Source organism: Bidens hawaiensis, unplaced genomic scaffold (assembly GCF_021521415.1).
Source record: "Bidens hawaiensis isolate Kalapana, Puna unplaced genomic scaffold, B.hawaiensis_p1.1 tig00007678_1, whole genome shotgun sequence".
Lineage (NCBI taxonomy): Eukaryota > Viridiplantae > Streptophyta > Magnoliopsida > Asterales > Asteraceae > Bidens > Bidens hawaiensis.
The window spans coordinates 687,893-707,597 of NW_027491534.1; the positions used below are offsets into that span (position 1 = coordinate 687,893).

Consider the following 19,705-nt stretch of genomic DNA (forward strand, 5'->3'; position numbering starts at 1 on the left):
GGTTCAAATGAAAAGTATCATATTCCTAACAAGGTTAGGAATGAGGGCAAATTGGTCTATGAAAATAAGAAGACAAAACACAATAAAAGTCCACCCAACAATCTCATCTTCTGCACCACAACCACCAATCTACGTAGCCGCCATCTTCACTGACGCCACCACCGTCTCAACCATCCACATCTGTCAACCTCCGTCTCCCCCTGTGACAATCACCGCCGCCTCCACTGCAACTTCCATCAACTCGTCACCCAAAGCTTCAACCTTTGCCGCCACCACCACATCAGACAAATCACCATCACCCACCTCACCATTGTCTACCCCGACAAAGACGACGACACCGAATCAAATTAGCTCGCCGGAAACCCTTCATTGGAAAATTGTTTTTGTAGCCGGACTAGTCGAAATGATAATTGGTATGCAGGGAATGTTTGTGCAGATCTCAAGCTATCATTCTCCTAAACCATCGGGTCTTGAAATTGACGTTATCACTGGAAACCCTTCACTGTAAATCTTCCTTGAAACTTTGATTACTGTCACTAGTTATAGTGACATTATCATTAGTTAACATGAAGGTTCCTTGAAGCTCCCCCGAGTTTCAGCATCGCAATCACAGCTATGCATGCCGTGGGTCATTCTCTGTTTTTGCTTGCTCGTACACGATCAGCCACTTAAATACCCTGAGAACGCACACTCTTCATTACTAGCAAGAAATTATCCATAGAGACTTTGGCAACCATTATACTTGTTTTCTTAGCCACCGCCGACCTAGAATTGCGATTGAAGCACGACCCATGCTCCCACTATCACAATGTCCTTTGACTAGTTTACCCTTGTGTGTTCGTTCAACTTGAATCTTCACTATATTTCTAGGTTTTCCTTTTGCAAAGCTAGGCATTTTATGTCTACGCGAGATACTATCAATCAAACTTTGTTTTGCTTCAGAACTTGTCTAATTTGGCCTTCCAACGGTAACTAGACCATATATAGCCAACCCCTCTTCTTTCCACGAGCCACCACAAGCTTCCCTTTCACCACCTTCCGTTGCGCACCATCAGACTTAACATCATAATTCTAATAAATCAATTGCCGTATTGAAATAAGCACATTCTTCAAGCCTCGCATAACCTAGACATCTCTTAAAATCCATGTGGAACCGACTGAAGTTAGTAGGTCAATATCACCCATGCCCGTAACATCTAGAATATCATTGTTCGCCCGCCATACCTTAAGTCCTCTATTTTCGGATTACTAGTGTGTGGCAAGAAATGATACACAGGAATCCATAACCCAAAAATCAAAGCATCATCTTTTGTGTTGTAGCATCCCAAGTTTCAAGAGATAATTAAAAGAATCGAGTTTAATTGAATTATAAAATATAAATGTAATTATCTAAAGTATGAGGGGGTTAAGTGTCATTACACGAAAAGTTAAACATGAAACCCTACCCAACTCAATTCCTATAAATATAGCCACCATCTCATTTATCTTCACCTCTAACCTCCTTCTTGACCAAAATCCCGTTTTTGTGAGAGCAACCCTCAAAGATCCGATGATTCCCGAAGATCTAACCGTCGGATCGGTCTCAAATTTTAACTGAAAGTTCATGACATATAAATGAAGATTCCCACCGATCAGATCTTTGATCAGAGTTTGGGAAGTCTAGTTTTTATCAGAAAAACCGTAACAGTGAAAAATGAATATTTCCGGTGACTATTTGGGTTTTCCGGTGACTGTAGCAGCAGTTTCCGGTGACAGAAAGCTGAAGGGTTCGTAGATTGTGGTGAGAGGATTCCATGGACACTTGAATCACCTAAATTGGAGTTTGTTTGATATGGTTTTGGGCTACTTGAGTGATTTTGAACATAAACCTCAAAGGTACGTTTTTATTAGAAAGGCTTACTTTTCGTGTACATAATTGTATTAAACTTGGTAGGATGATAGATCGTCATGATTGTTGATAAAGTAATGAACTTGAGAGTACAAGGGTAAGATGGTTAGGTTCGGGTAAAATGAGTGGTGTTCGGTTTGTGAAAAGGGCGGGTAAACGAAGTCAGTTTTGCACGAAATTTTAAAGGGAAGTAAATCGGATTAAAACATACAAGAAAACATAAACTTCATAGTAAAAGAGTTAATGGGTGAGATTTGGGATGAACGAGTATGTTCGGCCCGTGTAATACCCAAGTAAATAAGGTTGTTATTTCCTAGAACTCGTTATAACAGTGAAATGAGTCATAAGGAAAGATTAGAGGATGGAAATAGTTGAACGATATTAGCGACCAAACAGTTTGAATCGCAAAAAGGAGCAGAATCGCATCGCACGGAAACGCGATGCGATTCGTTGGAAATGCGATGCGATTCATGTGAGGAATGCGAATGGTTTGCACCCATGCGATGCGAATGGTTTGCACCCATGCGATGCGACTGGTTTGCATCCATGCTATGCGACTAGTTTTCATCCATGCTATGTGATTGGTTTTGCATCCATGCGTGCGATCCGGTTATGTCATGCGAATGCGACCCGTTTGGGGAATGCGATTGCTTTCCGGTGCGATTCAATTTAGAACATTAACCCATTAACTAAGTTAAAGTAGTTCACTAGTCTAGAAAGTATGACCTGATTAGAAGTAGCTAATTGACAGATTTTGTTACATAATTAGTCGTGCCCAACTGAAGATGAGTGTTACAATTACTTCAGAAAGGAACATGACCCAGGTGAGTTTCTAGCCTTTTTTCTCTTTTTTTTCGGGGCTGTGTGCATACTTTATGTGATAGGTTAATACACTTATTATATTTGGTAAGGGTATGATATGTGAATGTGTATGTATAGACGTATATTATTATATGACAGAAGGTATGTATATATGGATGTATGATTGTATGGTTGTATGGTTATCCGTGAAGAAGGGACTAGACCCTAATAATGTCTAAGATATAAGGGACTAGATCCTAATAATATCTGAGATAGAATGGAAAAGACCCTAATAATATCTAAGATGGTAGGGACCAAACTCTAATAATATCTAAGATAGAAGGAACCAGACTGTAATAATATATGAGATGGTAGGGACCAGACCCTAATAATATCTGAGATGGAAGGGACCAGACCCTAATATAATAATATCTAAGATAGAAAGGACCATGCCCTAATAATATCTGAGATAGAAGGGACCAGACCCTAATAATATCTGAGATGGTAGAGATAGTTATATATGTAGTATGAAAGTATGAAAGAATGTATGTATGTATATATGTAGGTATAAAAGGAAGGTAAGCATGTTAAGTATGTAATATGTATCTTCAGATACGTATATGTGAGTATGTGAATGTATGTATGAAAGCAGGTTAAGTATGTAATATGTATCTTCGGATACACATACGTAAGTGTGTGAATGTAATGTATGTTACCTGATTAACTAGAACTTACTCAGCGTAGCTGACTTTTAATATGCACGCAGGCAAATAGGATGGTGTAGCTGGCTTGAGGGAGACACATGGCATCAACTGAAGGGACTGGCATATGAAGAATGATTGCTATGGTGTTTTGAGTATGTTTAAAGACAAGATTTGAGTGATTATGTATGAATGATTGATGTTTGTATATGCCGTGAAAAGTTTTAATTCACTCTGATATTTAGAACTGAATTTATGAATAAATCCAACACCCAATGTAGGGAATCGGGATCGGGGCCTTACATGTGTCGTCTACTACAACGCTAAATTCCATATTCTTTGGACATTGATTCCCGAAATATCCCATCTAATTGCAGTCCCAACAAACTACATCCTTCTAAGTCTTATGTGGACTTATCTTCCTGCTCCCACTGCCCTTGTTACTCTTTATACCCTTGTAAAGAATCAATAGTTCACCCGATGATTCTCCTTAACTTGTGCGTCTGACGTTTTCAACCAGAAGCAGGTCTTGAATCCTTTCGAAGTAAACCCGTTAGTTCCTACTGAACTAGTAACCATTGTAACTATTCTGAACTAACTATCATGCAATGAGGATATAAGTAATAGTACTTGAACTTCATCCTCAAACTTGTTACCAAGCTACTTTCTTTCATCTTTGTGTTCACCAGCTCTGGTATCAGGAAAACTGCAATTTGTTTCTCATATATTGCCTACATCATACCACTAGTTATGGTTTCTTCATGATGTTAAATGTTTCCTCATTCGACAGCAAAAGAGTAATCACACCTTTGGCTTTCCTATGTAACGACTACCGCCTACCGGTGTATTATGTTTGTTGGATTTTTAGAGATACAGCGGTATAATACTAAGACAGATAATTCAAAACCGATACCCTTTTTAATATGACCCGAACTTATTGAATACCATTTAAAATAACCCTAGCTAAACTGATACCTTTTTAAAATAACTTGTTTTGATATGAACCATATGGATACCGTCTAAAATGATCCATTTTGACTAGAATGAAATCGATACCTACCCCGATCGGGCCGTAAAACCCACACTAACCCATTTGAAATACCGGAATGACTGGATTTTATGAGAGTAAATGTGGTGTTGTGTGTTGACACACTTCAACTTTATTTTTGTTGTGAAAGAAGCCTAATAGCTATAACATAAGAGAAGGAGATGTAGAGAGAAAGAGAGAGATTTCATTCATAAGGTCTAGATACAATGAGATATAACAAGATATTATATAGGGATGGAAAAACTTGAAAAAGAAGTTAAATCTATTTTAGGGGTGGATAACCATAATAATAATTCATAGCACTCCCCCTTGGTTATCAACTTTATACGCTTTAGGATGCTGCCTCATTGAAAGCCTTGCTAGGAAAACCCAGTGGGACAAAACCATAGCTAAGGGAAAAAAAGTGCAGCGCGTATTGTCTCCCCCTAATTTATATATCCATTAAAATGGTAAATATCGATCTTCTGTGAAAGTTGCCCAAAAATTTTGTAGTCAATCATTTGCATCTTCGTCCCTTGACATGCGAGTCTTTAGGTTGAACAATGTTACATGATCTTCACGTGAAAACTTCTATTGTGTCATCTTGTAACAATATACTATTGTATTGATACCCTGTTGTGTTTCTCTGTATGACAAGATTAACAAAACTTGTTTTGATGAGTTAGTAAAATATAAACGCATATCTTTCATACCTGAAATATATGTTTTAACCCATTCCGATGTCTCCTAGCTGGACACATGCCGATTAATATAAATAAAGAAAATAATAATCATATATATAGCCAACAATACGATATAATGCATTATGCATTTAATCGTGGTATTTACGAACTAATAATAATTCATATTCAGATAGGAAATGACATTAGAGTGCATTGTTGGACATCCTTTACATATTCAAAGAATGAATCTTGTCTTTGGTAAAATGTCTCAACATCTTTTAGATGCACTTTAAGGGATTGATAAACATATAATTATACATATACTCGAACTGCAGGTCGAGCAATAATCACATCATGCCAAGGTATTTCAAAATTCTCCTTCTAAAAGTTCTGTAGTTTCTCTCGATAATGTGTACATCATCACTGTAAACTATGATTATATGAACTTTTAAGAGTAAAATTTTGATAAAAACATGTCTAATGACGTCCAACTTATCTCCCTCCTTATCAAAATATTTCCTGATTGTGCGTACCACGCTGAATCCGACTATTTAGTCCATATGCAATTTCTTAACCTTGTAGAATATTTATTAATGCTTTCATGCCGACGCTTAGGCGTTTTCAATCCATCACAAAATTCTTTCCATCTTAACCAATTATTGATGTGCATTCACTCCTCATGAGTTTTGGTACATGAACTTGCTCATTTGACACATCAATTTATATATCGTGTATCAAAACCCATATTGTACCATTCTTTGTTTATTAAGATACGATCATCATTAGGTACAATTTCTTCTATGTATGCTTATTGGTGCACAAGAATTACATCCTTAAGATGTTTCAATTAACCTTTTAAGCATTCACGTGCTAAGAACTCTTCAGGAGTTTCAGCTATATTTAACATATAAAATAATCATCACGTATTCAAGTATTAATCTGTATACAACATGAGTCATAGTGTCCTCGAGAACATAATTGACATGATTTGATAATCCAAATCCTTAATAAACTTTTATGTAAACTTTTAGTATCAACTGAATCACAATATTTATTAGACGCGTATCAATTCTCTCTTTGTATTACCAGACTATTTAGGTATCAGAAAGTCATTGCTTCCACCATTGAAGAATGTGTCTCCTCAAAATCAATCATGGATATTTGCAAAATCTTTGTGCCACCAATTGCCTTATATCACTTAATTGAATTTCCATGACTCACATAAAAGATCCGTTTATATCTAACACATTTTACAACTTTAGTTGTACGGATTGTTGGTCCAAAAAACATTACGTTATTTAGAGAATTCAACTCTGCCCTATTTGTGTCTTTACAATTTGGCCAATCATTTTTCATAGGCAGATCTTAAATCATGATTCTTATCATTTTCAAGCGCTATCTTATATACAAAATTATAATGACGTCGACTTTATTTCGATTCCATATATCTTGTAGACATGACAAATTACAATTTACTGAGAGCTCTTTGTTTTCAGGTACCTGAGGTTTTTTCAATAACCATCATGTCTAACGTCTCTCAGAGACCTTTTTACTATACCTCGACTTGACCATTTTTATTACTAGCTCCAATTTTCGAGGAATCATTATTCTTGGAATCGACTAGTCTACCACGCTTCAGGCGTGCTTAGACTCACTAGTCATTACCAATGTATGGTTGTCCTTCCAGGACGTTTTATAATAATTGAAGCATAAGCAGTTGTTATAGGTGTCTTAACTAGACACTTTGTTTTGGTCAGTGAATTGTTTGATAATTGATTCGTTAATCTTTATACATGAATTATTCTTTGAACTTTTAGTTCATATAATTTAATTTGAGGATCAATGGTAATTCATTCAAATTAAATTCATTTTCCAACTGCTTTATATCTCCCCCTAATGTTGGGAATGTTGCTTCACTAAACTGAAAATCAATGAGCCATAAACAGATATCTCATTAATAAAAATTCACACGAACGCATATACACAAAACACCTTTAGACTTCTCCAAATGATCCCAAAATTCATATGTGATCAAAATACATCAAATCTGAGTTCCCAGAAAAATTTCTTAATTTTTGAAGTATTTTAGCTATTTTTCCCAAATAAACGTCCCAATTCGGTAATAAATTCGCCAAATATTCTCGGATAGTCGAAAAATTACCAAATTTGAACAGTGACTCATTGACATGGTCCCGATGTCCCTGAAAAATTTCAAGGCCTAAAAATATGCACATCACAACCTTAACCTAAATAGCCCGTAAGCAAGTGTTTCGGCATTACCTTAGCGGTTTTGGTTCGTTTCCGCCTTTCTAATCAACTTTTCAAGCTCTTGTTCTCCTATGTAGGCTAGATACAAGTCCTATATCACAAACCAAGCAGTTTTTCATCAACATAACAGCCCTTAACTTAGGGTTTCGGCTAGTGCACAAAAACGAACTTTTGAACCGTAAAAACGCCGTTTCAACCCTTTAATCCGTGTTTATGGCCAAAAAAGATCATGATTCTGATTTGAAACTATGTTTAACATCAAAGTATGTTTTTGAATGATTTTTGAGAGTTTTAAATGGTTAACTATGATTTTTAACAATCAAGACATGTTTATATGTTGTTAAACGAGTTTAAACGAATCAAAAATCGATTAACCATAAGGTTTTTACCTAGTTTTCTTGCTGGTTTTGGCTGGAGAAGAAGAATTCCAGAAGTTGTATGTGAAAATATGTGTAAAAATATCTCAAAACTAGTTTATATGTGAAAGGAAAAGAAAGGGGGGGTGAGGTGCTGCTGCGATCGAAAGTTCATGGGGCCATTTTGGCCCAAGTTTCTGATTCTAAAGGCCCAAAAACGAAAAGCTCAGTCCCAATTTAGTTCGGGTTCGGTTTTTGGTGCGAAAAACTTATCGGGTGCGAAAAACAGAGCGAAAACGAGTGTTTTTCGGCTAGTTTTGAGTAAAATTATAAAAACATACTATATGTTTGTAAAAAACAAAAAAAATTTTCACTGATTGCTTAAAACATTTCAAATAAGCGTTTGGTAAGTCTTTTTCGGCTTAACGGATGATACAATGCTTGGTTTGTAACTATCTTTCGCGTTTAAATCTATAGCGGGTAGTTAAACGAGCATGTTTTCGTTTAACTTGCTTGCTATCGAACTAAGGCCATATTACTAATATTTTAGCTTGCATAGATCGTATATCACTTATAGATGGCACCCCAGGATATCCGAACCATAACCAGACCCGTTTGGTTATTCGTTTGTTCTTAACAATAAGCGGTTAAACGCTTATTCGAGTTTGTAAGTACTAAGGTATACTCGGTTTTGCCACGGATGTCACATAAGATTTCTCATCACTTACAAGAACATGTATATATTTTTTTTTATATGTTAGCTTATCATGAAAAAATAAATCACAAATATAACTCATATACAAATAACTTATCACTCGATTTGAAACTTAATTTATTACCCATGATGTTTTAGTAACACTTGATCATAAGTATCACGTTTATTAGCACACGACCATTACTATTTGAACACAAGATAATAATCTAGTTATGAACTAAGTTAAAAAAAATATCATTTTGTAAAGAAAACAAACGAGATTAATTGTAATAATATACAAAAGTTAAATTCAAGACCCAAAATCCGCACAAAAGAATTTCCAAAGGAGAGTCTTGAGTGATTACCGACCTCTATGTAGAGATCGGCCTTCTAGAAGCTTCGCCAGAAGCGACTAGTCGCTTCGAGGACGGATGGGACCCAGAGTGAACAAGTAGCTTGGCTCAACCTTTGCTTTCGTTTGACAAGGCGAACCATGTTGGATGACGGGTGAGGGTGAATGTCATTCAGCTCGACTGAAAGAAAGGAAAGGGATTCGTTTATCAACTCATTTAGTTCTTTGCTGATTCCTCTCAATGAAATTTTCATCGTTATTTTATTTGCTAAGCGGTAATTACAATATTTTTTGCTTTTCTTTTTCCTTTTTCTTTTTATATAATAAAACAAATGAATAATTTATTGTTTGACAAAAAGAACTCATAGAAGATATACACTAATTATTAAACAATGAACTTCAATCACCTCAATCCAAAAAATATATTTTTTCACAAAATAGTTTTAGTAAACTTGGAGCTACAAAATAAAATGTATTATATTATAATATTTATGTATTATCACCCATAAGTGCACAAATATTATTCAATTTACTTTGAAACATATATAAATATCCGCATTAATTTATTATTCACTCAATAGCACATTAATCATTTATGACTTGTGAACTTAATTTTATAAAATATCTTTACTACATAGGCTTTTCCCTTACTTTTGCATATTCTAATCTTATACAACTTCTTAATTATTATTATTATTAACGAAGTTAACATATGAAGATACAATATCATCTACAACAATCATCATCATGGTAAATATAAAATATGAGAGAACCAATAACATAGAAATCAAACTAACAAATTCAAAATTAATGATGATATATGACTAATATAGATTAATATTATATATATGCATGTGATATTTACCTTAACTAACTATAAATATAAAAAAAATCTTTCGTGTCCTTATAGACTTATTAACATTAATCACCAAACCAATAATAATAGGATTAAAGCAACAAAATTATAAAATAAAGATTTGAAACACTAAATAGTTATAGATTGAAACAACTAATATAAAATTGAAATTAACTAATCCATGTTAAAAGTGTGAGACTCGTGGAATGCAATCAATGTCCATTAATTCCAATTATAATTTTTAGCATGTCTTGTAACAGTCGATCGTGTATGATGGGTTTTTTGACGGTGCAAGCTATCGATCAGAGAAAACTTAAAGACCATCGACTGGGAAATTTTTAATTAAACCATACAAATTCTCATTCACAATAGTCTCATACTAATTTATTCAAGATGTGTAATTAAGTTGAAATAAAAGGTTGTGAATTCTTACCAGAATGGATGAAGGAAAATCAAATTGAGAATGTGTATGATATGCGATCCAACTCCGCAAGCAACTCGTGCTGATAACGTGTTGTGAAACAAGCCTAATAACTATAACATAAGAGAAGGAGATGTAAAGAGAAAGAGAGAGATTTCATTCATAAGGTCTAGATACAATGAGATACAACAAGATACTATATAGAGATGAGAAAACTTGAAAAAGAAGTTAAATCTATTTTAGGGGTTGATAACCATAATAATAATAATTCATAACAATTTTATTATTAAATTTTTTTTGGGGGGTGTTTATTAAATGGTATTGATATGTACATAGATATTAGTTTTTTTCTTTTTATTTTTTTTTTCTTTTGAGCAGAGGTAAAATTATTATCAAAAAAAGGTGCCTTGTGACCTATGAGAACCGACACGGCAAATACGCGGCACGAATATGATGCCAACGCGAAGGCTTTGCCCATTTAAACTCCACCACGTAAACACCGTGAAACACTGCGACCATGGCACAATCAAGCAACCCTCAGCCGGCGAATACCGTCCCAATCGTCAGCCCAAACTTCCTCGCTCCTTATCCCGTGGATCTAGTCATCGTCAAGAAACTCTTGGCTCTCTCCGAGGGAAACTTTGCCGTTACCGACGTCAATGGCAACGTTATGTTTAAAGTCAAAGGCAAACACATCAGCCTTCGCGATCGCAGACTCTTGCTCGATGCCGCTGGAGTTCCGATCCTCTCGTTCCAGAAAAAGGTGTGGTTGTGTTCATCTTCATCATCATTGGAGCACTTGTGTTGATATATTGAAGATCATTTTTTTTCTTATTATTATTATTAATGATGATGATTCGAGCTAACAGATTTGCTATGAACAGCTGATAAGTGTTCACAAAAGATGGGTGGTGTTCCGGGGAGATAGCTCGGATTCGAAAGATATAATATTCAGTGCTAAACAGTCGTCTTTGATCCAATTCAAGACATCACTTGATGTGTTCTTGGGGAATAATGATAAGGAAAATGCTTGTGATTTCAAAGTCAAAGGCAGCTGGTTGGAGCGATCGTGCACCATATATGCTGGAGATGGCAATACCATCGTTGCTCAGGTAAACCGTGTTCTTGAACTTGGAACTATGTTTGTTGACCACTAATTTGAGCAATAAGAGGCGAACGGGTCTAAGTAGTAAACCCTGTTCTTGATCTTGGAACTATGGTTAAAAACTTGTTGACCACTAATTTGAGCAGCAAGAGCCGAGCGGGTCTGAGTGGTAATGAGATCTTAAATGAAAACCGTTAGGCCTGTTTAAAGTCCTTTTTGACTATTAAGGGACAGACAGGTCTTATTGGTCATGAGATATCAACTAGAGTTAGACGCCACCCGTTTGACTAAGTTGGCCATCAATAGACGGATGGGTCTCAATGGTCTTGACGTAGGGCGGCAAAGCACGTCTAAACACGTTAAGCAGGTCAGACACAAGACGATTAACAGGAGTGCTAAACAAGAACACGGCACGATGAATTAATTGTGTCATTTTCTTTAAACAAGAACACACGAACTTGTTTATAAACATGCTACATGACACGACCTGTTTAACACAAGTTATATTACCTACTTAGGGGCGCGGCCCAACCCAACACGACATTACACGACCGGCACATTTATTGTAGTTAACAAATAACAAGTAAACAAGGTAAAATAAAGATCACAAAAAATTAAGATCCAAGGCTATAACATCCTTCAAGTACAATACCTAACATTTTCTCAAAAAACTCCACAAAAGTCTTAAATAACAATGCATAGCATACATATATTTTCAAATTTGAAAATATAAATAAGCATAATCATGTCTAAGCAGGTGAAGACCTGTTTGGACACAACTTTAATCGTGTCTTAGATGTGTCGACTTGTTTATGACACAAAACATGTTAAGCTCAAATCCAAACCTGTTTGACTCTGTGTAATCTTAACAGGTTTGTATTAGAAATTTTGCCAGCGCGAGTCATGAGATCTCAAATGGAGACCATATGGCACTTTTTGACTCTTTTAACTATTAAGTATCGGACGGGTCTTAATGATCAAAACATTAACATCTCAAATGGGGATCATTGTTTAAAGTCCCATTTGTCATTTGACCGTTAAGAGATGGGCGGGTCTCCATGGACAAGTGATTGCAAATGGAAACATCAGGCCGATGGAAGTTGAATAAAGAAATCCACAAACACTATAATAGATACTAACATATGACTATTAACGTTCAAACGCAGATGCACAAGAAGCACACAGTTCAAAGCATCGCGCTTGGGAAAGATACGTTTGCTGTGACGGTATATCCTAACGTTGACTATGCTTTCATTGTTGCACTTGTTGTGATCCTCCACGAAATCAACGAAGAGAAAAATGATGTGGACTAATTATCAATGCATGTATTATTGTATCCTATGTATACCCAAATCTTAAATGCTGTAGCATGTATGTTGACATATAATAAAGCAATACATAACCAAATCTTAAATGTTAGAGTTTTTTCCTAAATTAGTGTTGGCGGAAAAAAATATTTACCATTTTAGTGTTCATTCAAAACTATTTACCAAACTAATGTTTCTGGAAAAACTATTTAGTATTTTGATGTTTTCTATTTATTTTGTATTCACCTTTACTTTTAATCTAGTTTTTCTATTAGTTAGTATATTCTTTATTTTTGTTACATATTTCTTAGACATATTTTATACGATAAATTCAAAAACTTTTTTATATATATATTTTTTTATCAATCAACCTTTTTTTCAGTAACTCATTCTAAATCTTTTCTTTCTTATTTCTTTTCTTATTTGTTCTTTTTTTTCAGATTTTTTTTTGTCTTTTTATTTAAATATATTCATTTTACGAATTTTGTTTTTTGGGTTTGGTTTGATACCTTAACAAACCTAATTAACACCAATCATGTTCGTGTTAAATAGTTGCCACATGCGTTTTATCAACACTCGGGTTCTACTGATTTTAATTGAAACTTTTTTTGTTTTAAATATATTTATATTGTGAGTTTATACTTTTGGTTTGATCCGGTGCAAAAATAAAAACAAAAGCTTTCAAATTCAAACTCAGGTTCGATTCTATTATTAGGATCATGGTTGCAAAAGTCGCTAGGCGCTCCTAGGGCGGTCAACTGGGGAATTGCGAGTACTTGTCTAGACGGAGAGTACTCGGACGTGGGTAAATTATAATGAAGCATATTTTTGGGAACTTATATATATGCCAAGTATCAAAAGTCTACCAATATTTATAACAAAAAACGTGAATATCAATATAAATAAAAAAGATACATCTTTAAATACTAAAGTATATAAAATTTGAAGATAATTAACTAAAAAATGATAGTCATTCTTTAATATTATAGAAATATGAAGTATATAACTTTTTAAAGTAAATAGCTGGCTCAAGTTGACCAACTAGATCCAATTATAGCGAAGGTTGACCACTTTTGATCGATGTCGAGTAACTCGGCGGAGTTAAGTCTCCTCGGCATCATACCTTGTAGCGATTACTTGGAGAGTACTCGGCGCCTAGTCGGGAGTTTTACAACCATGATTAGGATGCAAGTTTTTTTTAGTTGATCACTTTGTTTCTATTTTTTCCTCAGGTTTATACAACCATTTTCTTTCACTGTTAGGAAATTAAAAAAAAAGATAGTGCTTTCCTTTTATTTGTATTATATAAATCAAACTTCTTTTTCAAAACAAAATTGGATTTTTTTTTAATTTGATATATGAAACACGACAATCGTTCAATTTATAAATCATGTAATTTCTCCATCTAACTCTTGGCAAGACCCCTGATTTTTCTTTCGCTTTAGGCCCCGAAAGTGGTTGGGTCGCCACTGGTTGACCCTAAAAGGACTGCTGTGCCAAAAACCAAACACTAATCAGGAAAATCAGTTCCTCTCCACTTAAAACATAATGAATAAAGAACTGATCCTCAAAATGCTGATATGAAAGACGGATGCAAACAACTGAACACTCTAAAGCAATATTGATACTGAAGAAACTACTAAAGATACAATGGACTGAGGAAGAACAACTGATGAAGTTGTTATCAAGACATTAGTAGTTTAGACTATCACTTATATATTATTAGCAGTTTAGAGTTTTTCTTTTTTTATTTTGTGAGTTGTTTGTAACAAATCTGTTATCTGTCACTATTATCCTTTACCTGGCACCATCATCCCTTAGTTCGTCAGCACTTTTAACATTATATAAAATGAACAAGAAAGTCTCTTTGTTTATTAACACTTGACACACATTGAATTCTCTGAAAAGTACAAGTTCGTACAAAAACAAAAGAATCAGATGAGCTAAGTGTGAGGGGAGCATATCTAAGATAATTGTAATATTGTGATTATAGTTAATGAAATGCTTCTTCATATAGACTCTTAGTTTGTTTATTTTCTTTTAGCTTCCACTACGTACCCAGAATTGATTGATTCACAATAAGAATGAATTCATTAAGATGTATCTAATCATTAAGGGATAGAACAGTTCTTAAATCAAAATGTTTTAAGTGTTCAATATGATCCTACAGTTACTGTAACAAACGTATTTAATACCTATCGAATTCGCGTTAACTCCCGCTGCAATGTCCGGGTTTTACCGACCAAATTCGCCGTGTAATGCACGCAGAAAAGTCAATGCCGTTACCTTTATGAACTTTTGAATATGTTTTTTTTATATAATTTATACCAGCATTAGAACCAGTGTGATGCACGGGATGCTTAAAAGAAATACAATTAAGGGGCTGTTTGGGATTCCTTATTTTCACCTCCTTATAACTTATAAGGAGAAATCATAAGTTACAAATGTGTAACTTATCAAAATTCCTTCTCACATAGTAAGGAAACCTAAACACTTTTTTTTAACTTATCATAAGCCATAAGTTATAAGGAGACAAAAATAAGGAATTCCAAACACCCCTTAAAACAAGCAGTGTGTGATGGGTCAATAAACAGATTCCAACAGTCTGGTGCAACGCACAAAGTAAAACACTTATATTTAATCTTATTAGTAAAAAAAGAGAGAGAAAAAAAGTTAGCACGTCCACTTGTCATTTAAAAAGACTAGTTATATTTAGCGACCAATGTTCATTCTCCGGTCAAAATTCCATAAAAATCGGCCATTGTTTCTCTTTCTCCTTTCTTTCATTCACCTATTTGATTTCATACAAACAATGGAATTGGTAAAACAGAAAATCAAAGCAACATGATACCTATGCTCCCATTTTCACCCCCAACAGGTCACGTTAACGCCTACGCTCGAGTTGATAAAGCGACGAGCGAGTTCTTAAGTTGTCCGGATTGGAGAATCAATATTGGCATTTGTGACACCATTAATTCTAAGCCTTGGTAATTCATCGGCATATAACCGAAATCTTCAATGTTTCATACCGCTTTGGCTTGATTTATTTTTTTTTAAACAAATATAAGTTGCAAATTAGTGACAAAAATATTTTGGTCGCAAATCCGTCTCGCAAATGAACTTCTGTCATAAAGGTCTCAAGAAGTTGGTTGCAAATTGTTAAAGAAACATGTTGATTGAAAAATCCGACACAAATTAGCGGCCGATTTAATTCCTTCCATTAAAATGTTGCAAAATCGCAAGATTAATTACATAACCTAGTGACGGGTCTTTCAGTCGCTAAAGTGCATCACATGGTACCATTGTAGGAACTAGGAAGTGATAGCAAGACAGATTAGCGACGAAGCTATACGGCTGTTTATTCAGTCGCATAATAGAAGTAGCAAAATATTTGCGACTGATTCGCAACAAACCATAGACAAGGTTCGAATGAATGTTTATTACTGTTTATGATTTCAGGCTTGCAAAAGACTATATTAGAGCTGTGAGGAATAGATTACAACACAAGAATCCAAATGTTCAGCTACTTGCTTTAACGGTATCTCACTATTTACACTGCTAAACAAATGAGTATCACTGACTGTCGTTAATGGCATGTATTGATGAAAATCCATCAGTTACACTATGTCAAAAGAATGGCCGTGGGTAACCTGATATCTGTCCAGTTACCAACGGCCATCTTACAGATGGATTGCTAGAAAAACACAATATTTTATCGACGTATTTTGTGGTGGTGTAGCTTTTGGAAACAATCGTGAAGAACTGTAGCGAACACGTTCATGTCCAAATTGCCGAGAGGAAAATACTTCAAGAGATGATCAAGATTATCAAGAAAAGGGTTTGTTTAATCTCCTTTTGTTATTCAAAACATTAGACCAAACAAAACGGGTCATGTTATATTAAATGGATCTTTTTTACGTGACACATTGTGCACACGACACGTTTAACTAAACATGTGCTTTTTTTACGTACACAAATATGAAAACATGACATTTTAATCCAATTAAATATATCTAGTTGTTTAATAGAATTATTGACATGGCTCGCTAAACACTGTTAAAGGTACAATTAATTAGCACAATAAAATAAAATACATAATCTTTGAAGAATAATCAGTTGTAATTAATATCAAGTGACATCCGTGACCAAAAATTTCCATAAATTCCTTAACGAACAATAGGTAGCATCCTCTAAATAACAACCCATCAAACAATATTAACAAATGAATAAAAACATTAGAAAATTGACGAGAAATCGGTCTTCGTAGAGTCATGCGCGCGTAAGGGAGAGAATCTTGGTACTTATCGATACTTGGCAAGAAGTGTTCAGCGGTCGAGTAGGAAAAATGAATGCTCAATATTATCATGCTTATGAAGAACTACGGGTAAGTAGATGAATGTTGAGACTTGAGACGTTTAGGGTGTGAATTTCTACTACAACATGAATCTAACATAAAATTTGCGGGTTTAAGTTTACTCTAAACATTTATAGGGTCAGTTTCGGATCAAACCAGTGGATATGTACAACATATTTAGCTAAACACGTCATGTTTAGGTCCACCTGGGTTGGCCCAATTACTTTCATAACCTTCAAAAAGATATTTTTTTTTATAAGTTATACCTTAAACTGATTGTGTATTTTATGACAATATTTAAAATGATATAAAGGAGGAATGAGTATTATGTATTATAGTTTATTGTTTTGTATACATTGTATTTTTGTTCGGATTCGTGTCAAAACTTTATATAACCACATTTGAAACCTTAAAAACATTTGATCGATATATGTTGTTTATGGGAACAGCGTTTTGGAGTTGACTTTCCCCGCCGGTCAAATACGGCTCTTGCCATCACACCTCCGGCCACCAACGGACACCATCAAGCAGGACCGAGTTCCTCAACAAGGCACGAGCCCATTGACAACGTGAGGTATGCTTACTGTTGATGTGACAATAAAATGGTTATCTGGGTTGCGTAACTGATCAAAACATAGTTTTGACTACATGTCAAGTTGGGTTGACCTGAAACACTTTATGAGCCCGTTTAAAATGATCCGACCGTTGTCGTTTTACCTTTATTTTATGATTCTAACTTTTGTCTCATTAGTTTGGCAACATTGGACTCTATGAGGGCCACTTTGGATCTCTTATCTGAAATGTTGCAAGCAGTTGACCCGAGAGACCGTAAGGTAAAGTTAATCGTGACGAACTTATAGAGGTGTCGAAATGGGTGGGTATTATGGGTTCGGTAGCCTATGAAAACGAATGATTCTTTAGTGCACGTAGGGCTGTAAACGAGCCGAGTTGAGCCCAAATTAAGCTCGACCTCAGCTTGTTTATCGTAACGAGCTCAAATATTGAGCTCAAGCCTAGCTTGCAAAAATCCCAAGCCAACTCGCGACTCGTTGATCAATCTCGCTTACTTTTAATGGTATTAGAAACATAAATTTTTGTACTTTTTACACGCGCACACATTCAAAAAATAATATTTTTAACAGACATAATGTGTAGAATTTATATACTATAGAAATTTAGGTATACTGATATGCTATAATAATGGGTTATAATTTATATACATAAAAACTTGGTTGAAATTTAAACGATATAAGAAGCGAGCCTTACTTGGCTCGGGCTCGGCTCGCTTACCAACCGAGTCAAGCTGGCTTGGTCATTTACAGGTTAGCCCATTTTCAGACACTTTTCATAAAGCCATATAGAAGCTTTTTGTGGATTCAAACACGCTTTGACCCAACCCGTTCTACCCATTCGACCCAATCGGGCTATTTATAAGTAAACGTGCAACAATTTACACGCTAGGAAGTTTGTTTTTTATCCATTCAGGCTATGAAAGACGAGGTTATCGTTGATCTTTATGAACAATGCCGATCAAACCAAAAAAAATTAGGACAAACGTTATCTTCTACAACGTATGTTTCTCCTTAATCTTAAAAGAAACCTAATTAGTGTTTTGCAAAACAAACCTTAAGTTTTCGTGTTTTATGGCAGTGACGAGGACATTCTTCGTTTAGGGATTCAGTTTAATGATACCCTGCAATATATCATCGAGAAACACGATGCTATCGCCTCAGGTGCTCTAGTCCCGGTTAAACCACCAAGTTTGTTGACTCATCAGCCTCAGGTCAAACATATAGAGAATAAAGAAGTCAACCCGGAATCAAGTATTGTAGCATTGGCAAGAATAAGTAGTGAAATAGAGGAAGAGCCTACTAATATGTTAGTTCTAAAAGCAAAACAATGACAAGATTGTGGGCCCGGCTCTGGCCCGATTCCACGGTTGATTAAACTCGAAAACGGGTTCGGGTTGAAACAAAGCTAAAAGCAATCCATCCAGTACTAAATGTCTAAAACTTCTTTTTTTCATATTTGCAGGCATAATGGAATACAAACAGGCAAAGAGGTTTCGGCTCCTGAAAGTGACAAAAAGCCCGTATCGGATCCATCATTGTTAATGGCTCTAGTTCCAACGGACCCACCACCACCGGCCCAAAAAAACCCCTTAGAAGAAGACATGATCGATCTCTTTAGCGTTCCGTTGTCACCATCTCTGCCATCCACATCAAACCCATATAACCCAACACCAACCGGTCCAACCGTTCTGGAAACCCAACCACCGGTTCAGATGATGAACAGTTACACGGTCCCATGGGCTCAGACCCAACCACAACTTGAATATGAACAACCACCGCCAGTTCAAACCCATCAGGCCGTTGAACAACAATCCAACTACATTCCACCACCATGGGCCCCGACTCCCGGCTATTATTGTAACCCGTATACATCTAACTATCAAGCCTCATCGTATTATAACGGTTCTCCAAATGGTGCGGGCTATTATAACAACACTTCTTCAAATGGTGTGGGTTTGAACCAGTATGTACCGTCATATAGACTGTTTGAAGATCTTAATGTTCTTGGTAATATGAGGACAGGCGACACACCGGGGACTTCCGGGCCGTGCATGTTAGGTGGCAGAAAGTTAAAGGGAAAGGCCCAACTTAGTATGTTCTGAAGAATAAGATTCGGATTGGCATCAATACTGTATTCAATAATCAGAAATTATTCAAATGTAATAAAACAAGATGTAAAGACTGTATCAGGATTAATATTGCTGTTTGAAGCTTGTAAAATCTTATGTTTTGGTCACTGAGAAACGACTTACGTGTAGAACCGGGCTCGTATTTGTTCTCTCATATCTGTCAATGTATCAAATTCAGGCCAAATTGCAAA

The 19,705-nt window shown here is 35.4% G+C and overlaps 2 protein-coding genes across 2 annotated transcripts; both read left to right on the plus strand.

Moving 5' to 3' along the window:
- Positions 1–10,564: 10,564 nt before the first annotated feature.
- Positions 10,565–12,526, plus strand: LOC143635722 (protein LURP-one-related 15-like). Its single transcript, XM_077103480.1, has 3 exons — positions 10,565–10,810; positions 10,932–11,159; positions 12,319–12,526. The coding sequence occupies exons 1-3, from the start codon at positions 10,565–10,567 to the stop codon at positions 12,463–12,465; spliced, it is 621 nt and encodes a 206-aa protein (XP_076959595.1). The 3' UTR covers positions 12,466–12,526.
- A 2,643-nt stretch (positions 12,527–15,169) lies between these two features.
- Positions 15,170–19,487, plus strand: LOC143635766 (TOM1-like protein 3). Its single transcript, XM_077103517.1, has 9 exons — positions 15,170–15,446; positions 15,919–15,997; positions 16,199–16,297; positions 16,727–16,843; positions 17,263–17,387; positions 17,565–17,646; positions 18,299–18,384; positions 18,464–18,712; positions 18,878–19,487. Exons 1-9 carry the CDS (start codon positions 15,304–15,306, stop codon positions 19,485–19,487), a joined length of 1,590 nt encoding a protein of 529 aa, XP_076959632.1. The 5' UTR covers positions 15,170–15,303.
- Positions 19,488–19,705: the final 218 nt, after the last annotated feature.